General features: G+C 49.8%; 1 protein-coding gene across 1 annotated transcript in view; it reads left to right on the top strand.

Moving 5' to 3' along the window:
- The window catches only part of Kcnk1 (potassium two pore domain channel subfamily K member 1), a 33,526-nt gene extending 10,565 nt beyond the window's left edge, over positions 1-22,961 (top strand). Inside the window, exons 2-3 of the mRNA XM_026413380.2 lie at positions 20,334-20,729; positions 22,705-22,961. Of these exons, the coding sequence (XP_026269165.1) occupies positions 20,334-20,729; positions 22,705-22,961 (653 nt within the window). The remainder of the gene's footprint in view (positions 1-20,333; positions 20,730-22,704) is intronic.
- The last annotated feature ends 457 nt before the right edge of the window (positions 22,962-23,418 follow it).

The raw sequence follows: 23,418 nt of genomic DNA, 5'->3' as shown, positions 1-23,418 counted from the left end.
TCCTTTTGGGTGTCGGGAGTCAGATGGTTCCTGTGGGATTCTGAGTGGCTGAGGGCTGGCCCCCTCACCTCCTACCTGCCGCCCAGAGCTCTACTGATGCCTTCTCAGAAGAGCCTGTCTCCCGCCCACAGGAGGCTCCCAAAGTGCCTGCCCTGGGCATGGGCAGATGTGGTCCCCAGCAGCAGGGGAGGAGCTGTGGGTGGGTGAGCAGCCTGCCTCCACGCCACACGCTGCCAGCCCACTTGCTCCTGGTGCTGCACACAGAGCTAGAGGGAAGAAAATCACTAAAATTAAAAAAACAAAAAAACAAAACAAAACAAAAACCAAAAAACCACACACAGCAAAAGCAACTTCCTGGTCGTAGCTCATGGGAGGTGAGGTGACGCCAAGGCCTGCCCCCCCCCCGCCCCCACACCTCTGGTTGAACGCCCGCTCTGATGAGGGTGGCCTGGGGAGCCCAGGGGGCCTATTTGCACCTGCCCATGTAGTTTCCTCTTGTGCTTCACTTGAAACTAGGTTTTGTGGTGGGCTTGTGTGGCCTGTCTCTCAGGGAGCTCAGGCTGTCCCCTGACCCAGTGCAGGTGGACTGTCCATGGAGTTTCCTCTGCCACCTGGCCTGTCCCCCACAGAGTGCCCTCCTTGCTGTCAGTCACTCCAGGGAGGCAGAGTGAATTCAGGTGGACATGACTGAGTCACCCTGAAGGAACACTCTCAGAAGTCCAACCTGGTGTCCTGAAGTGAGATTCGTGGGTTGCTTTTAAGAAAAATGTATAGTTCGGCTGTACTGAGTGTCCTGCATGGGCCAAATGAGGGACCGCAGGTGTGGAGCACTGAGCTGGGGCCAGGCCAGCTCTCGGGCAAGTTGTCCTCAATCCGGGGCCGGGTCAGATCCTTGTCCAGCTTGAGCATTCCTGATCCCAGGTCTTGGGAGAGCATCCGCAGGTCAGCCCTGCTCTTTCCAGCAGGTGAGGCTGCAGAAGAAAATGCTGTACAGGGTGACCTGGGCCTCGGACAGCCCACCACTGGCCAGAGACCAGGTGAAGCAGGGCACTCTCGGACAGCTGTGGGGGTGCCTGGGCCTCTGTGTGGAATTGTGTGCGTCCCCGGCAGCCTCGGCAGGACTTGGGGATAGGGGGGTGTGGACTATAGCGCTCAGGGAGGCTTCACGGAGGAGGCAGACTGAGGAGACCAGCAACAAGGCTGAGTTTGGGTGGGGTGGAGAGGCAGGCAGAGGCGAGTGAGCACAGGGACATCACTTGGCACAAACTCCCACAGTGGAATGGGCCCGTCTGAAGAGAGAGTGAGGGTGCCCGTCCCAAGAGCCACCAGGGCAGGCAGTGGCCAGGATAGCACTGGTGGAGGCAAGGTGTGCAGCAGAGTTGGCACTTGACCCCGCAGGCGACAAGGGGTCACAGGGGCTTCCCCGGCTGCACTGTGACAAGTGGCCTGGTCTGGGTCCCCTCATCGCCAGGCTCCTGCAGTCATTCGGACTTGGGGGGCTTGCACCAACGACAGCTCTAACTGGCTGAAGGACCTTGAGGAGGTGAGGACAGGGTTGTGGGAATGGAGGAGCTGTGGGCAGACTGCCCGCCAGAGCCCTTGGTAGACCTCAAGGGGACCTGCAGCATAGGCCCAGGGCACAGTGGACAGGGGTTTCACGGCCAGTGGTATGGGCGGCAGCAGAGCATCTCTCAAGGCCTGTGGGGGAACAGCCCTGAGGTGTTCCCTCACCTTCCCATGCCCGGCCATGGGCCAGACCCCAGTCTCTGGGTCTTCTGGGCCACCTATAAAGAAGTTATGTAGGGAGTGGGTCACCACCAGAAAACCCCACAATCCAGCCATGAGGTGAAGAGGGGCTTGCAGGTGCAGAGGGGCTCATGGGTGATGAGGGGCTGATGGGGTGATGAAGGGCTATGGGTGGGGCCTGAGGGAGCCATGTTACCAGTTAACTGTTTCTTAGCTATAAATAATTTATTTTTGTTACAGTGAAACCTCAATTAACAAACAGTAAGACCTCAGCTCAGCCCTCTAACTTGGTAGCTGAGATGTGACTTAATTGAGCGTTCTTTTTCTCCCATCTGTAGAAGTAGCACGGTGCTCTGAACACAGACCTTACATTTTGTGATGCCCAAGACGGTTTCGCAGTCTGCGGGACTGAGAGCCAGGATGCTTAGCGTCACCTTGGCTGGGGACGCTGGACCCTGTGGGTCTTGTTCAACAAAGGTGCTGTACATTCAAGGAAAAGGCATTGCTCAGGATGCACCCTTACACTTACAGTCTTTGTCCTTTTCCTCATTGGGGTGAAACGTTTTAAAAACTGGCCCCATGATCACATTTGCAAAGTCTCCTTTTCTTCTTGCTACTTTATTTGAGAGGTATGACCTCAGTGAACGAGTCCCATGTTGAACTTGCGTGTGTACGGGCTGCCCGTGTACCAAGGCCTGAGAGGTGCTGGTGTGGGACATGTTTGCAGAGCAGAGTGAAGCTGACGAGACTTGAATCTTTTCAAGAGCTTGGTTACTCCAAGAGCTGCCTGGGAGCTCTGGGGACCTTCCTGGAGCGTCAGTGTCAGACACACTCACATGCTGCATGTCTGACTTTGTGAGACATGTGCCCTTTTTGTGACATCTTTTTGCACATGTGCCCTCTGAGCAGTCAGAGCACTGAGATCCTCAGTACAGCACACGAGAAGTGGAGTAGTGGCATTTCCAGAAGACTTACCTAAACATAGTTGTCCCTATGATGGTGTCACACTGGCTTGCACCCTAGTTCTGCTCTTCTGGAAAGGGAAGGGCCTGGCCCAGCCTCTGTACCTGAGCACCATGCCCAGTCACTGCCTGCCCTGCCTGTGTGGCACTCACTCAGCTGATACTCAGCTGATGCTCAGCGCTCCCTTTGCCATCTCATGCAGGGCACTGAGAACATGAGGGTTTCCATGGGAGGCGCCACTTGCTGAAGGGGTGAGCTCTGTGCAGCTGTGAAGGGAAAGATGGGAGCCCCTGCTAGGGAAGGTGCTGGTCCTGGGCAGGAGTGCAGCAGGGCTCTCTCTGCTTGGGGACAGGGAGGTTGGAAAACCACGGTGCCCTCCATCTCCAGTGCTGTGGAGTCAGCCTTCCTGCTCTGCCCTCTTCTGTGTGTCGGGGAAGGACTCTTGTACCAGGATACCCAGTCAGAGAATTTGTTTGATTTTGAGTTTTTCCTACCTCCTCTTCTGTCCTCATCTGGACATGAGGCTGGGCTGGGCTCAATCTGTGCTCCCAAAGAAACGTGCCTACCACCCCTGGTCCTCAGGCTTGTCCTGTATGGCCCCCAAATAACACCAGGTCTGCTTTTCCCGGGTAGGTGATTCTCCATTTCCCATTACATGCAGAGGCAGGGGGACGCATGTCAGCTAGAAACTGCAGGAATGAGACTGTCTTCTAGTTTGGTCCCCTGTGGCCCAGGCCAAGGCCAGCACCTTACTAATTCTAATGGAGGTCTCACAGCTTGGCCCAGCTGCAGTGGGAACCAGAAGTGTCCACCCACGATGTCTGACCAGGTGCACCTGCTGGGCTCTGCCTCTCCTGTGCTGCTGTGCTGGTTGGAGAAGCACAGCTTAGGGCTTTGTGCCCTCTCAGTGGGCAGGAGGCAGCTGGCCCCAGAGCTTCCTAGTGGGGTGAACGTGTGCTCATTCTGCCAGCTCCGGGACTCTTGTTGTACCCGGAAGGCTGCTGCCCAACTTCATGATCTCTCTAATGTGTCTTGTATGGGTTAAACAGATACAGTTGTCCTATTTTCTTTTTTTCCTCTAAAGATATTGACTCTAATTTGAAGCTAATAAATTATGAAGTGCAAACAACCGAATTGCTTGATGATTCCAGTGAGAATATGTTATTAGTGAGTTTGGTCAGGTGGGATGACCACATTAATTAATGGATGGACGAGAGGCCTGGGGTTCCTTGTTTGGTTACTCCATTAGCCCTGGCTTTCATTCACTGTGTTTTTCTCAGCTGGTGGTCACTGTTGAGGTCCAGGGTGGATACTGCTGCTGGTTCTCCTGTGGGGGACGTCCTGCCTGCTGCTCAGAATTCACAAGGAATCTGGTTAATGACTCCAGGAATCACTGCCCTTGCTGGCCACGGCTGCAGGACCCTCCCTGGCCATGGATACTCTTCCTTCCTGGGATGGGGGCTCACTGGCTCATGGGGATCGGCACTCTGGTACGTCGTGGTGGGGTCCCAAGCCTGGCCTGCAGCTGTGCTCTCTCTGCTTTCCTTCCTCATCAGGTGCAGAGTCTGTGATGCAGCCCTTGGAGCTTAGTCTTGTGCACTTCCCATCCTGTACACCACGGTTCCACGTACTGACATGGTTGGGAGAGCGTCCTCCCCACCCTTGGAGCCCACCTCTGCCCGTCGCTCTGCTCCAGGACATCCCCTTTGGCCTTTCAGAGGCCAGACTATCAGGACTCCCTCCTTGGCTACCTTGGGCGTGATTCCACGTGTCATGATCAATCAATCAGCCACTCTGTGTGGATGCTGGCGAGGGACTGCACACATATGCAGTTAACCCATGGGCAGAAAGAAGGTTATAGGCAATCCTGCTCCCTTCTGTGACCCTAAGAAACCTAGTCCTGTGTTAGATGAACTTGACACATGCCTCATTCTGATAGGTGTGCGACAGAATCTAAAAACCTACGTATTCATAGTAGTGAACTTTGCCTCTGAGTGCGGCAGGGAGTTCTTCCCTGGGGCATTTCCATGAGGTCAGCATCTCAGCAGAAGCCCGGTGAATGTGACATTATTGGGAAACATTGGTAGCCCAATAAAAATGCCTGTTTTTCTGAGGGATTCAAGAACTATTGTCAAATCTAAGAATATTGGCCTTATGACTCTCTGCAAGTGGCCAACTTTGTAAGATGGAATCTGAGCCCTACTGTCAAGTAGGATGTTCTGTTGAGAAAGAGAACCGTGTTGCTGGTTTGTCTGACATCTGGGCTAACCCCCTGTAAGTCTTGGGTTCAGAGACAGACTGAGGACGAGGGTAGTCTTGGTGGTTGTGTCTTGTCCAGGTTCTTGGGGACAGCTCTGTTGTCGTTCAGGCTAGGCTATTAATGGAGACACAGCCCTGACTGGATAGGAAGCCCTGTGCTGGCCCTCGGTCAGTACCAGGCGGGAACCACTTCCTCCTTCAGCATGAGAAGGGAGGCGAGGCTGTTCCGGGTCCTCGGGTAGGCCATCTTTCCAGTGACTCATTTATCATCACCTGGCTATGAGCAACCGTGGAGGCAGGTGCTTGGCAGTGGCAGTGAACAGGAATGGACCCGCCCAGTCAGACTTCCGGGTGCCCAATGGCTCTCGCTCACATTTCCTCCTCTGATTGTGGCTGCGGTCATGGCGGGCAGACCCTCATCATCCTGTTTTCCAAGCGTCATGTCTGTTCTAATGGGAGGCGTTGGAGGTGGCAGGACTGAGACTCCACCCCTGTGCTCACAGGTTGGGCACTTAGAGTCGCAGGTTTGGTGGCTGCTGTAGTTGGGACTGGAGTGCCCCAGAGCCCGTGTGTGCAAGCCCTGGTGCCCAGCTTGGTGCTGCTGGGAGGGTCTGGAGAGGGGCCTCAGGAGGTCTGCAGGCAGATCATGGGACCCCAGTCTCTTCCCTTCTCCTTTGCTCCATGGGCACAAGGAGGGCAGCTTGCCCTGCCATGTGCTGGCACTGGCCCAAACACAACAAGGCCAGCTCACCATGGACTGAAAACTACAAAGATGTGAGCCAAAGTAAACCTTCGTTCTTGGTAAGTTGGTCACCTCTGGGTTTCTCATAGTGATAGAGTGCTGGAGAACAATGGCCGTATGAAGAAAAAGCAGGCTTATGGGGTAACTGCACCCACGGGAGCAGTCGGCCACTCTGCTTGGTTAAGTGCTCACGGGGGAAGTGTCCGTCACAAAGGACCAGGGGCTTCACTCCCTGGGAGCCTGTAAGGAGGAGCCCAGGGAACCTGCTGATCTCCTGAGAGGAGGCAGATGCGGAGGCCTGTCTGCCAGCTGCCCGTGGAGGCACAGGGCCTGGTGTGGCCTTTCTGCCCAGACAGACAGGACACTCTGCCACACATGTGACTGCTTCTCTCCAAAGCTCAATGGATATGTTATCACCCTGATTGTGCACAAGGCTTCTACCCTTGGCCCAAGTCCAAAAGAAGAAAGAATGTTGAAGTTTGAATCATTCTCTGGTGCAAACTTCCCGTTGTTTAGGCCAGCTTTTTAAAATGGAGTCCTCATCATAGCTAAAGTTGGTGAGTACCCATATTTCCTTCCTTTTTAGGAGCTACTTTAATATTTTGTTAATAGCAATTATCAGTTTGTGAATGGAAAACGTATAATCATTTCCATGTAAATGTTTTGAGTGTGAAGAACCTGCTTGAATGGGAGAATCGCTGAGGGTGTGTCTCCCCAGCATGGCTCAGCTAACAACAGTGTTGACTGAACAAAAAGCCACGCAGGTACCTTGAGTCCCCTCTGCGCCTGTCTGCTGGGCCATGAGAGGAAGGAGAGCAGGCGCCGTACTGGTCCTCAGGAGCCCCGAGTCTGTCCCAAGACAGTTTTTTGCTGCTTGTGCTTCTGTGTGGTTGAACGAAGGCAGAAGGCTTAAGCCAGCAGGGACCACGACTGTTTTTACGTGACGTCATGATGCTTTACATACAAGTTGTGGAAGAGCTCATCCACTCTGCCAACGTCCTTGCATAGTGCACCCTAAGGCACCTGCTGTGTGCCAGGCCAGTCTCCAGCTGCCGAGAAGCAGCAGAACACAGTATGTACTAAAGCTCTCCCTGTGGAACATTTATTCTAGAAGGAGGAAAGATCCTAACCAACACAAGTAAAGAGGATATAAAATACAACACATCAAGTGACTGTTTCCAGAAAGGTGAAGCAGGGCAGGGAGACAGGCCTCCACTCGGGGCATGTCCTATGCCAGGACATGTCCTATGCTCCGTGTGCCCTTCTGAGCTGAGGGCATTTGAATCAAGACCTGAAGTTGGGGGAAAGCCAGCCAGGTGCGTGGGTAAGGATGACCGTTCTAGGCAGGGTGGTTGCCAAGCAAAGGCTCTAGGCAGGTGGATGTGGCATGGAAGCAGCTTCTGCTAATTTCCCCAAGATCCCTTCTGTAGGTCCTGGAGCAAGTGGAACATCTCAGAAAGTCCCATCCGAGTTGCCAAAATGAAGGGGAGAAAAACACCCTCAACAGTCATTGGTTTGCAGCTGAGAAAGATTCCTGCAACAATAAAAAGATCAACAAGAGAAAATTAGCAAGTTTACTGAATGCACAGTGCACACTGTAACAGAGAAATGTCACTCCATGCTGTGGCTTAGGGCCTGCCTTAGGCAGTATTTTAACAAAGAACAATGCCTTTAGGGAAGTGGAAGGACAAAGGAGAGCTGTCCCAGGCTTCAGAGGCAGGAAAATGAGGGAAAGAACATTCCCCGCAGATGCCTCTGGCCCCATCTCCAGCTGACAGGGAGCAGTGAGGGAAGACCTCCAGTCCTCAGGCAGGGGGTACAGAGGGAATGTGGGGAGGCCTTTTGTCCTTGTGAATCTCTGGGGATTAGATAGAGGGCAGAGAGCTCCCTGGCATTTGATTAGCATCAGTGCAAGTAACCTTTATTTTTCCATGAGAAATATTTTGATTTCTGTTAATCAGCTTCTTGTTAGTGTAACAAAATACCTGCAGTAATCAACCTATGAGGACAAAAAGTTTATTTACATATTGGGTACTAGTGGCACTTAACCATTGAGACACACCCCAGCCCTTTTGATTTATTTACTTTTTAAATTTTGGGACAGGGTCTCACTAAGTTGCTGAGGCTGGCTTTGGACTTGCGATCCTCCTGCCTCAGCCTCCCTAGCCTCTGGGAGTACAGGTGTGCACCCCTATGCCTAGCAGGAAAGGTCTATTTTGGCTCAGGCTGTGGGAGTTTCAATGCCTGGCCACTGGGCCCCTTGCTTTGGGCCTATGAGGTGGCACATCCTGCAGAGAGTGGAGATGGAGCTCTCTTCTCGGGGCTAGGAACCAATGGGAGGGGAAGAGAGGAAGGGGCTGGGTCCTACTACCCTCTCCAGGGCACGCCACCCAGGACCAGGACCCTCCACTGGACCCCACCTCTTGAAAGCACCACTTCCCAAGAGCGCCTCACTGGGCACTAAGCCTCTAACACGAGGGCTCTGGGGACCTTGAAAACCCAGATCATAGCAGTTTCCTTCCAAACATACCCAGTGGGAATTCTGCATCTGGGCACAGTGGGTCAGAATGCAATGTGGCTTTGGAGACTTCTGGATTAAGGGTAAATCCAATTCAATCATTGCAGAAGCAAGAAATTCAATTTAAACGGTTCTATTAGGTTGATGGGCCTTGGTACTTAAAGCTCTAATGGCATGATTCTCAGTGAGAAGGGCAGGAAGGGACATGAGGCTGGAATAGTAAGTACCAGGCATGGTGGCAGTGCCATCCAGGTGCCTTCACACCTGCTCCCTGGTGTGGAGGGTTCAGTGTCCCTGAGACATCAGCTAGGGTGCCTGCTGCTCGGTCCTGTTCTCTGGGGTGACATCGTCCCCCACCTCTGGGCTTGCTGCCCATCAGGCCCTGCCCTGGGGTTCCTGAGACCCAGAGGTGAATGAGGTGAATGCCAGTAACCAGGCAGCTTGTATCTCAGAAAAATGCGTACTAGTAACCATGGTGCAGGTCACTGATAACGTAGATGATGTTCAGCTGCAATAAACAAAATCCCAACTTACAGTGGCTTGAGCTAGGGGAGGGTTCTGTGGTTTTCTCCCATCATGGAACTGGCGGTCAGCAGCTGCAGGTGTCGAGGTCACTACCTGCCTCTGCCCCTTCCTGGTGCTGGCCATGTCCTCGTGCCAGCCTCACATGGCTACTCAGCTGCGGACCTGCTGTGGTAAAGGCAGGAAGGGACCAAGTCTCCCACACTGTGGGCCCCAGCAGCTCTGCATGACCCTCTCTTTACCTCTGGGTCGTGGCCTCTGGGTCGTGGCTACTCTTCCCTTCTGGGGAGAACAGAGAACAGTGTGGATACCTGGCTCTATGGTAGAGACCAGTGAGGGGAAGGTACCATGGGCCACGGGCATGTGAGCATGGAGTCTGGGGCTGGAGGCCAGGTTGGGAGGACAACGTGGATAGCCTCTGGGACAGGAGCCCTCTGTCCTCCTTTGCTAGCAAAGCAATGAAACTTCTTTTTCCTTTTTCTCCTTATTGGATTGCATTAGGGACAAGGACCAGGCTTTCAGCAACACTCAGGCTGTGAAACCTGTCCTACCTGTTTACAGAAGGTGGGAGAGGAGGGATGGGGTAGGCGTGGGCTGCCCCTGGGGCCTCGGATCCAAATGGCAGAAGCAGCTAAAACTCTCCAGCCCTTGCCCCCTGTGCAGGAGCTCTATGTGGCTGGACCTGTAGCATCACGACTTGTGACCCTTCCAGGCAAAGCATCTGCAGCTGCCTGGTCCCCCAGGTTCTGAGATGAGGGAGGTCAAGGGAGATGCAGTTGGGGCTGAGGCTAAGGGAGAACTCTTCTATCTAGGAGATTATGAAATCACAACCAATCTGAGGACTTAGAATTGAGAAGTCACCCTTGGCTTTATCCATAGTGCCTAGGGTCCACTTTCAGTCTAGATGTGGGAAAGTACACTTCTAGTACCGTCTGTACAAAGGCAGGACTTCAAACAGCAAAGAAAGCCTCACATTTCCTATTAGAGGAAATGAAAAGCTCTCCTACATCTGCATTTCATAGTTTAGCATTTTTGACCCCACTGGGCTGGTAAAGCTCAACTTTGTAACTTTTTTATTGGGCACAGTAATTTCAGAACATATTGGAATTCCTAAGGAGAGTAGGTATGCCCTGCTGAGCAGCTCCATAATGCATAGACGCAGTTCCAGGCTGTGACCTCCCAGAGCTGCTCCAACTTGTGGAGCCATGTGCCATGAGCTCTCCACCCTGAGTTAAGGTCTGAAGTGGAATGGCTCTGTACGTTATTTGCACAAGTAAACAACCACCATCTGTCTAGCACAACCTCAAGGCACAACTGATAAAGAAATTAATCTTAAAAGTGACCATCTGTGAACTTAGTGAGTTAATCAGAAGCACATGGATGCCTGGGTGTATGGAACTCAGATGGCAGAAACCAGACCCGTGAGCTTTCTGAACACTCCAGACCACTGAATGAAGCTCCCCATACCTGAGACCCATCACAAGAGGAGCACCTCAAGACTCTGACCCTGTTGACTGCTCATTCATCACCTGCTTCCACCGTGAAGAACACCTGAATCTCTGTCCTTGGGGTTCAGAAGAATTCAGCTTCTCCTGCCCATGATGTCCATGCAGAGCCCACTCCAAGCTGACATCTCAGGCTGACACTCCAAGCTGACACTCTGAACTGCCATCTGTTCAGACCCTGGTCTAAAATAACTTGCTGCTCTTTGACAGCTCTGTCCCCTGAACAAGTTCTTATCTAACCACCTAGAGTGACTCCGAGTCACACCTGCTCTCTGCCTTTGCTCTCAGTTCAGCCTCCTGGACCCCTGTGGCCGCTTAACCCTTTCTCAGCCTAGGTAGAGATAGAGATATACAGATGTCTCTATTATTTATGTGTATATATAGTTTGTGTGTGTAAAGTGTGATGTGTGACTTGAGTGTTACAAGTATTAGTAATTAAGACTGTGTTTGAACTTGTGTTTGCCCAGCTTGTGACTAGCAGGGGATCCACAAGTATTCAATGACTCACCTCCACCCACAGTGGAGCAGCCTGGGAATTTATTGTCGTTTAGTAAATTCTGACGTTTGGAAAGACACAAATATGTTTGGTCCACCCGAATGTGTCTCACTCACAACAGTCCACCTCGGGGACTACTTATTGAAGTATCTAAGCGTGTGAAGCTCCTACATTTACAACAGGTGGCTTGACACTCGTGCCCCTTTCCTTGTAACATACCACCTAGCAGAGACATTTCAGAAGAGACCTCCAGCTCTCACACCCCTTTCTTCAAGGGAATCTGCTGTTGTCCACTCTGGATATGTGGTTTGTGGTGGGTGGCCTTCATATTCGATCAGTTTACAATGCGGGGAGTGGGACCTAGAGAGGAAGAATTTGGATTGTTTTCTTTTTTTGGAGGGGGATCATTAATGTACTCTTAAACAACAGAGTTCTTATATCAGTCTTATGTATCAGCTTATTGCCAAGCATTTTTGTAACTAAGGGAAACCCTAAATAAACCCTCCAGCTTCACTTGCCTGGAGATGACTTTTAAAAAATCACTGATTCTGGAAGTTGTGCACTGAGCGAGATTAGTCTCCCACTAGCTGAGCTGTAGATGACACTTTTGATGGAGGCCAACCAACAGGTTCAACCTGTTGTCTTCTGCCATCTCCCCTATTCTCTAGGCAAAGACTCCTTTTGAATCTTAATGATTAACTGCAAGTTTAGCTATTTCTGGGAAAAGGAACTGAAAAAAAACAAAACACAAGTCATAAAACTTACTAATCAGTAACTTATCTCTAGATTTACAGAGTGGGGGGGACATATGATAGTCTTCAGATAACATCAAAGTATAGGCCAAAGATTTGCTAATCCTGTTGCTTAGCAAGAAATGATGTTTAGGTTGCAGGGAAATATGTTTATCTGAAGAATTATAGAGACTGGCCCAGGAGATGAAATCAACTGTTATCTCAAAGATATTCTAACAGAAGAGAAAGAAACACAGGCCCTTGTCAATGAGGAGTCTGTTCACCTTCCTGCTCATTCTCCCCAGCTCCCCTTTTCCCACTTTATAAAAGCCGTGTGTGCTTCCTATGGTGGAGCTTTGAGGATGATAGCCTCTCCATCTTCTCAGGACAGGCTATTGAATAAATCTGATTTTCTTCTCACCAATTCTCATCTCCCAAGGATTGACTTTTGAGTGGTGAGCAGGCGGACTTGAATCCAGTAACGTTGTTAGGCCTTTAATTGTGTAAAACCAAAGAAAGCTCTTGAGACTAACATCAAAGGATGTATTGAGCCATTACAGATGCTAGCCAGAAAGAAAGGACTGAGTCCTGGGACAGGTACCCACATCTACCAGTAGCAGGGCTAAGCAGTCATTGGGAAATGTCTCCCAGTATGGGAAGATGGAAGCTGCCTCTAGGGGGATCGAAATGCTAACACCTCCAGAGCCCTTCCCCCTCCTCCCCGTCCACCTGTTACCACAGTTACCTGCCTAAAAGAGAACTGTTCCCCCAAAAAGTTTGCTACGGAAGCGCTTTCTGGGCAGTCCTACCCCTTGTTTGGGCAGACAAGGAGAGCCACCCCTGGAGGGCTTCCTTCTTACCTTTTGGCTCATCTCCTGGCCACTGGTCACTTAGCAGGATGGGGAGAGGAGAGGGCCAAGATAAAGGGAGAAGGAGGGTGGGAGAATAAAGGAATTCTAAAATGTATAAAAGGGGCAAGACACCCCACTTCTTTGGATACCAGCTCTGGGACCCCTTCTCTGCAGAGGCGTTTATCTCTGTTCTATCTTTAAATAAAACTTGCTTCCTACACATGCCTTGGTGTTTCTTGGGTGGTCAGTCTTAACATCTGGGGAAACAACTTGGCCCTGCCTGATTTTCATCCGCTGTGGTGTCCATGTGAAGCAAGAGGCCTGACAGAGGGTAGCTCATGAGGAGAAGCTACCATCGCTCCTGGATTTGTTAAAGTTAATAGTCATGAAACATTAAATCAGGGTGTAGTGGCAGTGGTGGTGACAATTATGGGGTTCAAATTGAAGTTTCAACATAAATACTCTCCATGGTTCCACCTGCAGCTAACTAACTCTCATCTCTTCCACCCTCCAGCATTTCTAGTGAAATTGAGGATTTATCAGGATTTTTCTTTATCAATTTTTTAAATTTTTGTAGTTGTCGGTAGACAGAATGCCTTTATTTTATTTGTTTGTTTTTATATGGTGCTGAGAATTGAACCCAGTGCCTCACACATGCAAGGCAGGTGCTCTGCCACTGAGCTACAGCCCCAACCCTTCTTTATCAATTTTTTATCAGACACTGTTTTGATAGCTTCTAGCCATCACTGTGGATTATGTCTTGAAAGGCTTGGGAAAAACTGAACTGTGTACAGAGAAGAGATGGGAGCATGCCAATGGCATCTAACTAGCGTGCCCAGAGCTGGTGGCAGAGCTGGAAGAACCTGCAGCAGTCCTTCAGCTACCCGTATGCAGTCTGTGGAAGCATTTACCTTCCTGACACACACCACCACAAACACTTTGGCTACACTCACTGCCACACCTGGACTCCTCTCTTTGGTCCTCAGGACCCCTGCACAAGGCAGTAAGTGATGCTACTAGACCCATGTCCATCTGTTGACCACTCAACTTGGGAGCCGCGAGTGGGTGGGAAGGAAATCAGGTGTATTGAGGGTAGCCCTGAGAAGAGACAGGGCTGCCATCCCTCAAACAAAGACCGCCTCAGGTACCCAAGGGCTTTCCTGGGAGGAAAAAAGATGCAGGGAATGATGGGCAGGAGGCTGTGTGCTGAGTGGGGTCATCAGGGCCTGGCCAATCCCTCTAATTCTCTAGATAAGCATTTTATTCCTCCTACAAGTTCAACATCATTTTATTTTTAATTAGAAAGCAAGATTAGCAAGTCCTTGGCTCCCACTTGGATGTTATCTGAAGAACATCATCTGCTCCAGGCTCTGGAAACCTGAAGAAGGATTAGTGATGAGGGGGCTTGGGCTCAGTGTTTCTCTTGTTTCTCTTCCTGCAATATTTGGCTCCAGCAGTCAGTGTGCCAGTCGTCCCAAGGTAGTTTTCTTTGAAATTCACAACAATGGAGGGAAGAGAAGGGGTCACGTCATCAGGGGCAACTTCCAAAGCCGACTAACCTCAGACGGGGTGTCTAAGACACAGTGGGACGCTCTGCCTGCTGTTCCAGTCGTGTTCCCAAGGATGCTCCTCGGGCCACACAGCTAGTAAGAGGCAGAGTCAGGATTCAAGTTTAGGAAATGTGGTTCTCCGGGGAGGCCGCTGGGCTGGGGCGGCTCTGCACTTTAAGTGCCCACTTGGATAAACCAAAGTCCAATGTAACAGACTAGCCAGGAACAGACTGACCACCAACTAGGAACCTGCTTCTCTGACCGATCAGAAGTGTTCCCCGTCCTGCTGCTGCAAACCCTTCATAGACGCCCCCCTCGCCCCTCTGGAGGAGAGCGGGCCACTCGATGAATGGTGCTGCCCGGGTGAACCACTGGAAGCTCAAACTAGCGCTTCAAAATGTAAATGTGCTAGGTTTGTCTTTTCTCATCAGCTCATTTCCTCCAGGTGCAGCCTTACATGTCCTTTGTTCCAGGAGCCTCTGCCTCCAAAAGGTGTGGAGGTGCAGGTGTGGCTGACTGAGTTTCTTCCCAGGAACCTGATTTCCTGTGGGTGGAGGCATGCATCGTCCCTCTGAGTCCTGGGGCAACTGACAGCTTATATCAAGGCTGGGCTCTGGCCCCATACAGCAGCCCTGTGTGTGGAGAGGAGAGCTGGTGGGAGGGAATGGGGTTCCACTGCAAGTCAGCTGATGCCAACATGGCAGAGTTTTGTCCTAATGACCACTTCCAAAGAATTCAGGAGGAGAGGAAAATGGTGGTGGATGGGCGGGAAAGATGTATGCTGGCTGAGCTGGGCATCCAGCCACGCTGTAGCTCTGTGTCACCCAGGGGATGTATTCCCTGCTTTTCCATCAGAAGGTTCCTGGTTCCTGGGATTAGTGATGACTTTCATCTCCTGCACAGGTTGCAATCCTTCAATACACACATTATTTTCATGCAAATTAAGCTCTATTCTTTTAATGAGAGAACAGTATTAGCAGGTCCTTGGCCCATACTTCATGTTACCTGAAGACCATCAGGTGTTCCAGTTTCTGAAAAATGAAAGATTACTGATTAGAACAAATGTTTTTCCTCTTTGTCTCCTTTTCCTGGAATAACTTACTCTTAACATTTCGATCATTAAAAGTGGGTTTTCTTAGAAGTTGAATCACTGGGCAAAGGAATAAAACAGAAAAACTTTACAAGGGCCAATTTTGCAAAGTGAAGCTCATCTTCTACATGGTGGCATAAAACAAAATGGAGTTGCCATTGTCACCATCACATCTTTACATGACATGAGAGTTGAGGATGCTTAGCCTTCTGGTCTAAAGTTGAGCCTTGCAGTCATCACAAGAACTGTGTCAGCTATTTGCAGGTTTGGCAGGAGATGAGTGGGAATGGCGCAGTGGAAATTTAGCAACTAGTATGGGATTCCTTCATGTCTTCCACATTTGTTATTGACTTTGGAGCTGCTCATGTTCCCAGGGGAAGAGAAGTTTCAACCCTGAGTTGTCAGTTTCTTCATGCCTGGGAAATGCCAGCTGCCTCTGTGCCTGGGGAAATGCCTGTGGCCTCCATGCCTGGGGGAAATGTCTACTTCAAGTAAAACCCTACTCTTAAGCACCTCTGGGAAGACTTTACCATAGAATAGTTAAAATAGTTAAACCTTAGGGTCCTGATAGCTGCATAATGAGTCAAACCTGAAGGCAAACCTGGAGGGTGCGTGGCAGCAGATGGAGAAACCGCTGCTTTTGCTTAGGTTAGGAGGCCTATTTCAAGATACGGGGCTTTAGGAAAACTATATCTTTTGTCTGTTGACTTCTTCAACATTGCTTCATTCTTGTCTTGTTACTAAATTTTTTGCATGGTCAAGAAGGAGTGAGAGGGGAAATACTTTTTAAAGAATAAAAAGGGCAAAATAGAATAAAATGCAATTCTTCCTCGGCCGTGCTGTCTTCTGCAATCATCAGGCTTGGCGGCAGGTTCTAACTCTTTCTCCCAATGTCCCAGGGTAGAAAGTGGCTCTCTGTGTGACAGACACACAGTGGGACCATGGGCATTGCCATGTGCCCACAGACCCCGGGGTGGGCTGAGGTGCTGCTGACAGCAGTTGCTGATGCCTGAGGCTGGGTCGAGGACCTCACCTGCAGCAGAGGCCAAGAGCTGTGTGTAGGCGACAGCCCAATCCACTAAGCTATGCCACGAGCAAAGGACGCGTTTATCCTCGAGTAAGAATTGCGATTCAGGACACACCAGGAGTGAGCCCAAGGTGTGTTCTCAGGAGGGACCGAGGAGGGGCATTTTCAGAGGGGTGGCCCTGACCTTCATCCCTGTTTCAAAGCTTTGTTGGATGATAGGGCTGCAGGTGGGAGCTAAAAGAGTCCGTCTGCCTCCTGGCACTCAGAGGTGGTCTGGTGATGGGGACCCTGAAGAGTCTACAGTGCCCTTCTCACACACTCAGCCATCTTACTTTTCAAGGTGAATTGGAGAGACAAGTGGGTGCCTGTCTGGCTTAGGCAAGTTCCACACCTTTGTGAAGCTAGACCATGAGCCTTCTCCTCCTCCAGTGTGGGCGCTCGTGGCTCTCAGGCCTGTGGACTCCAAGGCCCACAGCTCCAGGGTCACCGCTTGCTGTAGAATGGAACCCTGGGAGCTTTGAAGTGGAGGAGCACCCTGTCTCCCTCCAGGGAGACCACTGACGTCCCCTTGGCAAAGCCAAGTCTGTTCAGAGACAAGAGCATGGTGCCTGATCCCATCAGGGTGGACTTCAGAGGCCGAGACTTTTCTCTCGTTTTTAGTTGTCTGTTGTTTTTATTTAGCCTGTATAAAGCTAACTTAATGAAGAACATATACAAGGTTCCACATCATAATTAATGTAAGACAATGAGAGTATTATATGGCCAAGGTCATAGGCCACGGTCAACTGCACCTCTCAAAAGCATCTGATACAGGTGAAGAAACTGCACATTGGTGACTTGCTCTGATGCACCAGAGGAGCCACAGAGGTCCTCTGCCTTGGACCTCCTCAGGACTTGGTACCAGAACAACCAGAAGGCCCGTGCCTGGCGTGGCCTAATTGGGTTGTAGATCAGCGTTAGGGAGCAAAGTGTCAGCAGCTGTGTTTAGAGCCGCCTTGCACAGGAGAAGGCCGTCCACACACCTACCCCATACGGCCTTCCTATGTGGCCCACAGAGGTGTGGCAGCTGGGCAGCAGGAGGCGAAACCACGAGAACATGGACTTTCTAGGAGTTTCACCCCAGGACCTAATTGAGGTCTTGAAATAAGTTTCAGCCAACTTTGTGATACCCAGTCTTTTGGGCCCCAAATCATGTGACTAGCCTTAGAAAAATTTAACGAACCCCAATATGCCAGGTTTATTAAATCTTGCTAAAATTTTCATCATTTGTAATGGATTTTAGTATGATTATAAGATTTGAAAACTATGAGCTTTGCTTCATGATTTATTTGGATATTCCACTGGCTGAGCTTGAGCGAGCTCATGAGTGTCCAGTAGGCTGAGAGCTTCCAGCAGGGCCACCGAGGGGGTCTGTTGAAAACCAGTTGCTGTGTGGGCAGTGCAAAGGATGTTTTCCCAGTGTGGCCTGCAGTTCCCAGTGTGGGCAACTCAGAGGAGAGGTGCCTTTTACATTTATTTTCCTTTAACAAATATGATTTATGAAAACATCAGGAGGAGAGGAAATAGCCTCGTGAAGGTCTGTACCCTGGCCATGGTTAGTCTCCTAGCAGGACTCTATCACCAGTACAAAAATGTCATCATGCAGAGAGCCTGGAGTCCTGTCATGATTATCTTTGCTGCTCAGAGACAATATTGAAGTCAATGAGAATTAGTTAACATTCTCATAAAATGATCTATCAAATTTTGAGAGTAAATCATACACTTACTTTTTATCCCCTGCTAGGATCATGTCATTTATTGGGACAGATGGTAGGAAGAGGTGGGCTGTGTGGCAGAGGTATATCACACTTTTTGAAAAGCCAACTTTCAAAAAATGCTGCCAAAGAAAAATGGAATCAAATCACAGGCTTAAATCCTTTTGCCAACAGACTCAGCGACTCTTGTGCTTCCTCTACAAAATCCCTGCCAAGCCAAGTTCCCCCCTGCAGCATGCCACCCTCTAGTTGTCAGAGACTGTGACCTCCTCCTGCTTTGGGTCTCAGGCTTGGAACAAATGGGTGAATTGCCTTCCCGCTGGCTTTGGTGCTGGTTAGATAGAATTCCATTTCAGAGTTATTTCCATGCATCTCTGATCATCGGAATATCCTTCCTCAATGCCCAATTGGAATCGTACCTTCCCCTGGCCCCGAGTTTCTGTGACGTGGGTGGTTTTGCTTATAACAAGTCTCCTTCTTTTTTTGCAAAACTAAACATTCACATTTTCCTGCTTCTTTACGCTGCTGCATGTATGTTAGTTAGCAGACTGTCACCATCACTCATGTGATTCTGGGTGTCACCATCACGCTTGTGATTCTGGGTGTGCTGCCAGGGTTTGGATGTGAGGTGTGTCCCAAAAGCTCCCATTGATTCAGGTGTACTCAGGGGTGAGATAATTGGACTGTGAGCTGTGACCTAATCAGGCCACCCTCGTTTGAATGGCTGGGTGGTAACTGAAGACAGGTGGGGGGGGGTGGAGGAGGTGGGCCCCTTGGGCTGCCCTGGAAGTGTGTACCCACCCTGGGTCCCCTTTGCACTACCTCTCTCTGCTTCCTGATCCTGCCATGAGCTGGGTAGCTCTCCTGCCCTGGGCCCTTCCCCCATGATGTGCTGCCCAACCTCGGGCCCAGAGCCATGGAGCTGGCCATCTGTAGATTGAGATCTCTGAAACTGTGGGCCCCAAGTAAACCTTTCCTCCCCGAGCTGTCCTTGTGGTCACAAAGAGGCAAAAGCAGGCTAACACACTGCTCCAGCCTGCCCTTTTCCTCTCTGAATGCCAGGCATGAAGTTAGCCAGGGCATCCCTAGCACTGCTGGGCGTGTGTGGACAAGATGGCTTCAGACACTGAGGCTTGGAGCAGTGGTTCCTGACCCCTGGGGGACACAGTCCTCCTTTGAGAATCTAAGCTCTGGAATCTCCATACAAAAATGCTCAAGTTGGTACATGGATATGTTTGCAAGTGATTCCAGAGGGCAGGAGAACCTGCTGTAGTTTACTCACAAACTGTGCTTGGGGGCTGGGTGGGCGTGGTGTTCCACGTCTGGAACCCGGGTGACTCCAGGGACCAAGACAGGAGGATCACAGGTTTGAAGCCAGCCAGGGCACTTTACTTCTGTCTCAAAATATAAAATAAAAAAGACTAATGGTGTAAGTGGTAAAGCATCCCTGGGATCAGTCCCTAGGACTTAATGATAATCAAAGAATAACTACCTAGACCTGGATGTCAGGCATGAAGCAGAGAATTTGCACATGTAGTTGAGCAAGACACATTTTCAAGATTCAATTTTGAAACCACTTTTCAATTATACTCAAAGATCAGTTTTTTCAGAATCCAATTTCGTTTTAACAAAAAAAAAAAATGCACTTAGTTGGCAAAGTGTCATGAGCTGCCTCGTTGGACAGGTTGGGGCTTTCTGGTGAAGTGCCCTTGAGCTCCTAGAACCCTGGGAGCCTGGGGCCTGGCCAGGTTCCCTCCTGCTGGCTTTGGTTGGATGAAGAGTCTCTTGTGTGGCCATGTGGGAATGAAACAGGCGTCCGTTGTGACTACTGCCCCTAATGGAATTGTCTTGATGCTTCTTTGGGAATTGATGGCATCTTTGAATGTCTGGAAGTGACAAGGGGGAAGAGGGCAGGTGTCTGAGTGTTCCCTGGAGCCAGGTGACGGAGCAGGACACTTTAGAAGCAATGCTGGCCCATGACCACGAGCTTTGGCCTCATTTCTGCCCTCCCGTTTCCTATCTTAGTGGAGTCCACCCCTCCCGCTGCCTCCCGAGGGCTGCTTCTCCACACACACCTTATTTGTCACTCATTCTGGTCACAATGTCCGGTGAGTCATATGTTTTGGAAGTGGGTGGATTGGGTGTGACACTGTGAGTGTCCTTGGGAGCAGAGGTTGCATCATGCTGGGTAAGGGGGACCCACGTTGAGCTTTCCTTCTGCTCTGCAGCTCAGCATGCTCTTCCTGTTCAGCCAGACGGCAAGTCTCAGGCCAGGGGCAGGTTGTGGGACAATCTGGTCAGGTTACAGAGTGGTGGGCCTCCCAAGAGTCTGGCCTCCACGGATGGATCCTACTGACCTAACGGCACCAGACCTAGAGTCTCTCAATTCTCCTCTGTTGGAGGGATGAGGCAGACAGTAGACACATGTCACTTAAAAACGTTTTATCTTCTGGGCCTGGAAGTGGCTCAGTGGGAGAGTGTGTGCAAGGCCTTGGGTTCCATCCTCAGCACCAAACCCAAAGCACAACCCATTTCCTGCTCCCCAGCTTCGGCTCACCTGTCACCCTTTCCCCTTGCAGGTTATGGCCACACCGTGCCCCTGTCTGACGGGGGCAAGGCCTTCTGCATCATCTACTCCGTCATAGGCATCCCGTTCACCCTCCTGTTCCTGACGGCCGTGGTCCAGCGCGTCACTGTGCATGTCACCCGCAGACCTGTCCTCTACTTCCACATCCGCTGGGGCTTCTCCAAGCAGATGGTGGCTATCGTCCACGCTGTCCTCCTTGGGTTCGTCACTGTGTCCTGCTTCTTCTTCATCCCGGCCGCGGTCTTCTCTGTCCTGGAGGACGACTGGAACTTCCTGGAATCCTTCTATTTTTGTTTCATCTCCCTGAGCACCATCGGCCTCGGGGACTACGTTCCTGGAGAGGGCTACAACCAGAAATTCAGAGAGCTCTACAAGATCGGGATCACCTGTGAGTATCACGCCCAGGCTGCCCCTCAGGTCTGTCTTACCACCCGAGCGCCACCCCCCAGTAGTCACCCATAAGTGCTCAGGGTGCTTCCTCGTGGATTAGTAGGTCTTCCACTTTTGCCACCTTCCCATGCTATTTTCTTTCATGATTCCCATAAAAATTCTTTTGCAGAACCTTTATTACCTATTTATTTTCCCCTGGCACCTTATAACAACTGATCAATAATATCTAGGCCTTAGACAGTGCTGTGTTAAAACAAGCCACACAGGACATGCTTGATGCCCAACTTTTAATGAAGCAAGTTGCTCTGCTTTGTTAAGTGAGCATAAGGGAGTGAGGCCTCGGGTAGAGCCCACCACTGTTGACCAGGAATTTCTTAAAATGGTCATTTATCTCCTTTGTCCATCTGGTTCTTTTTGAAGAAGTTATAGGATGTTGAATGTTTCTAGAATATTATATGGAGAAAATAAAATAGGCATGAAAATTCAAATGGCCAGTGACTCATCATATTTTTCAAATAATTTCAATTTAAATTTAATGTAATATCTGGGAAAATGTAGTCACCCACTTGGAGAAGCTGCTTGCTGCGCGGCCTTCCCTGTCTCCTAGGATGCACACTTGTGCAGTCGTGATGGACATGCAGTTCCCATTTCTGCCCCTTCCAGGATCTTCCCGTTTGTGACTTATTCAGCCCATGTCCTCTAGGAGATCAGAGTGGAAACTCGGACACTCGTATGTGCCTGTCCTGACATCTCAATGCCACAAATGCTTAGTTGAACTGTGTCTGTGTTAACAAAATTCCATTAAATTGTGGGCTCACCAAGAACAGGGATGTCACTCACAAGTCCTCAGAGCTTCCAGCAGTGCCAGGCCACTCGCAGCTCAGCAGGCGTGGGCCCATGGTTCCCCATCCCCTAAGAGTTGTTTGTGGCATCTGTGATTTACCACGAGGCCACGCCATCAGCTCTCCACGTCTCTGTTGTTGACTACTAAATAATGGCTTCTAATTTGGGAGCGTTATAGATAACATTACAGAAGACGCTTTTTAAAATACTTTTTGAACTTTCATATATTTCCAAGAAGTGGCATTGCTGGCCCAACAGGAATATGCTTTTCTGTGGCTCAGAACATATTGTTCCAGGCTCTCCGAATGGTGTTATGGGTCCTAGCAGTCACCGGCTCTATCTGAGCCCAACGGTTTCAGTCCTCTTGGGACGGCAGTGGCCAGTAGAGTTATAGTAGTGTTTTTTTCTGTATGTGAATTTGATAGCAAAATAAACATTATCTTAACTCTTTTTCATTTAACAGATAATTATCTAATTTTTATTTTCATGACTTAGGGAAGTACAATATTTCTGATTCTACATACCAGCTCCGCTCTTTTCTTGGGTGAATTGCCTTCTCAGTTTGTCCAACAGTTTCTCTTCTTCCGTTTTTCATGTAGTACCAAATCCTTGCATAACATTTATCTCTTGTTACAATGTGGACATGTTTTTTACGCAATCCAACTAGTTTATGGAATCTTAATTTAGCTTAAGAAGTAATTTCTGTTACTAAACTTCTTATTCTGTAGTGGAAATAATGATAAGGATATTACATGCTTTAAAAGGTACCCATGGTAAGTTGCAAGCATTCCTAACATGCCACAGGCTGGGTGAGCCTGAGTTAGGGCAGAGGTGGAGCCCTCCTGGTGGGAGGCCACACTTGGAGGGGCCCCATTAGTGCTAATATTTTTAAATTTTTTTCCCTCAAAAATTGCAGCCTGTGATTTGAATAATTCCAGCTGATAGAAGGGTAAACCCCTCTTCACCTCCTTTTCTGTGCAGTTCCTCTTGGAGCCATGGTCTTTAAACTTTCCTGGAAACGAATCATTCCGTTCTGTAGCTTTTCTGTGGCGGGGGTGGGAGGCAGGTCAGCACGGTTCAGGGGCTCTCCTGTGACTAGGTTGCACTGAGATGCTGTCCTTCTCACGCAGGCTACCTGCTGCTGGGACTCATTGCCATGTTGGTGGTCCTGGAAACCTTCTGTGAGCTCCACGAGCTGAAGAAATTCAGAAAAATGTTCTACGTGAAGAAAGACAAGGATGAAGATCAGGTGCACATTATGGAGCATGACCAGCTGTCTTTCTCCTCTATCACAGACCAGGCAGCCGGCTTGAAGGAGGATCAGAAGCAAAATGAGCCCTTCGTGGCCACTCCGTCTGCCTGTGCAGATGGCTCTGCAGGCCACTGAGCTTGGGCTGGGCGGGTCCTCTTCCAGGAGGATGGGAAAGCCAAGATGAGGCCTTCTTAAGGGCACCTACAGTTTGCAATATTTAAAAAATGTGGAGCAAAAGTAGCTTTGACTCTGGAGGGGTGTCTGATATCTGGGGAGACCGAGCATACACCTGTATTTCACATACCACAAAACCATCTAGACCTGACTAACAGGAGAAGAACACTCGAAGCCGTGTGCCACATTGGGTGGAAGCAGATTTTATACTTTTAATTGGGGACTTTGGGGTTTGCATTTAAATCATTGAGTTGATGGCTAAATAGCAACATTTATATTTAAAACAAAAAAAATGCGTTTTATAAATAGGTTTAAGTGTACCAGTTTGCATGTGCCCATCCGAAATGATTATTTTTATAGTATCTAAGTTAAACTTACTATTTATAATGACTAGGTTACCATTAACTATGTACAGCTA

Source organism: Urocitellus parryii, chromosome 9, assembly GCF_045843805.1.
Source record: "Urocitellus parryii isolate mUroPar1 chromosome 9, mUroPar1.hap1, whole genome shotgun sequence".
Lineage (NCBI taxonomy): Eukaryota > Metazoa > Chordata > Mammalia > Rodentia > Sciuridae > Urocitellus > Urocitellus parryii.
This window is presented reverse-complemented; position numbering and strand designations above follow the sequence as displayed.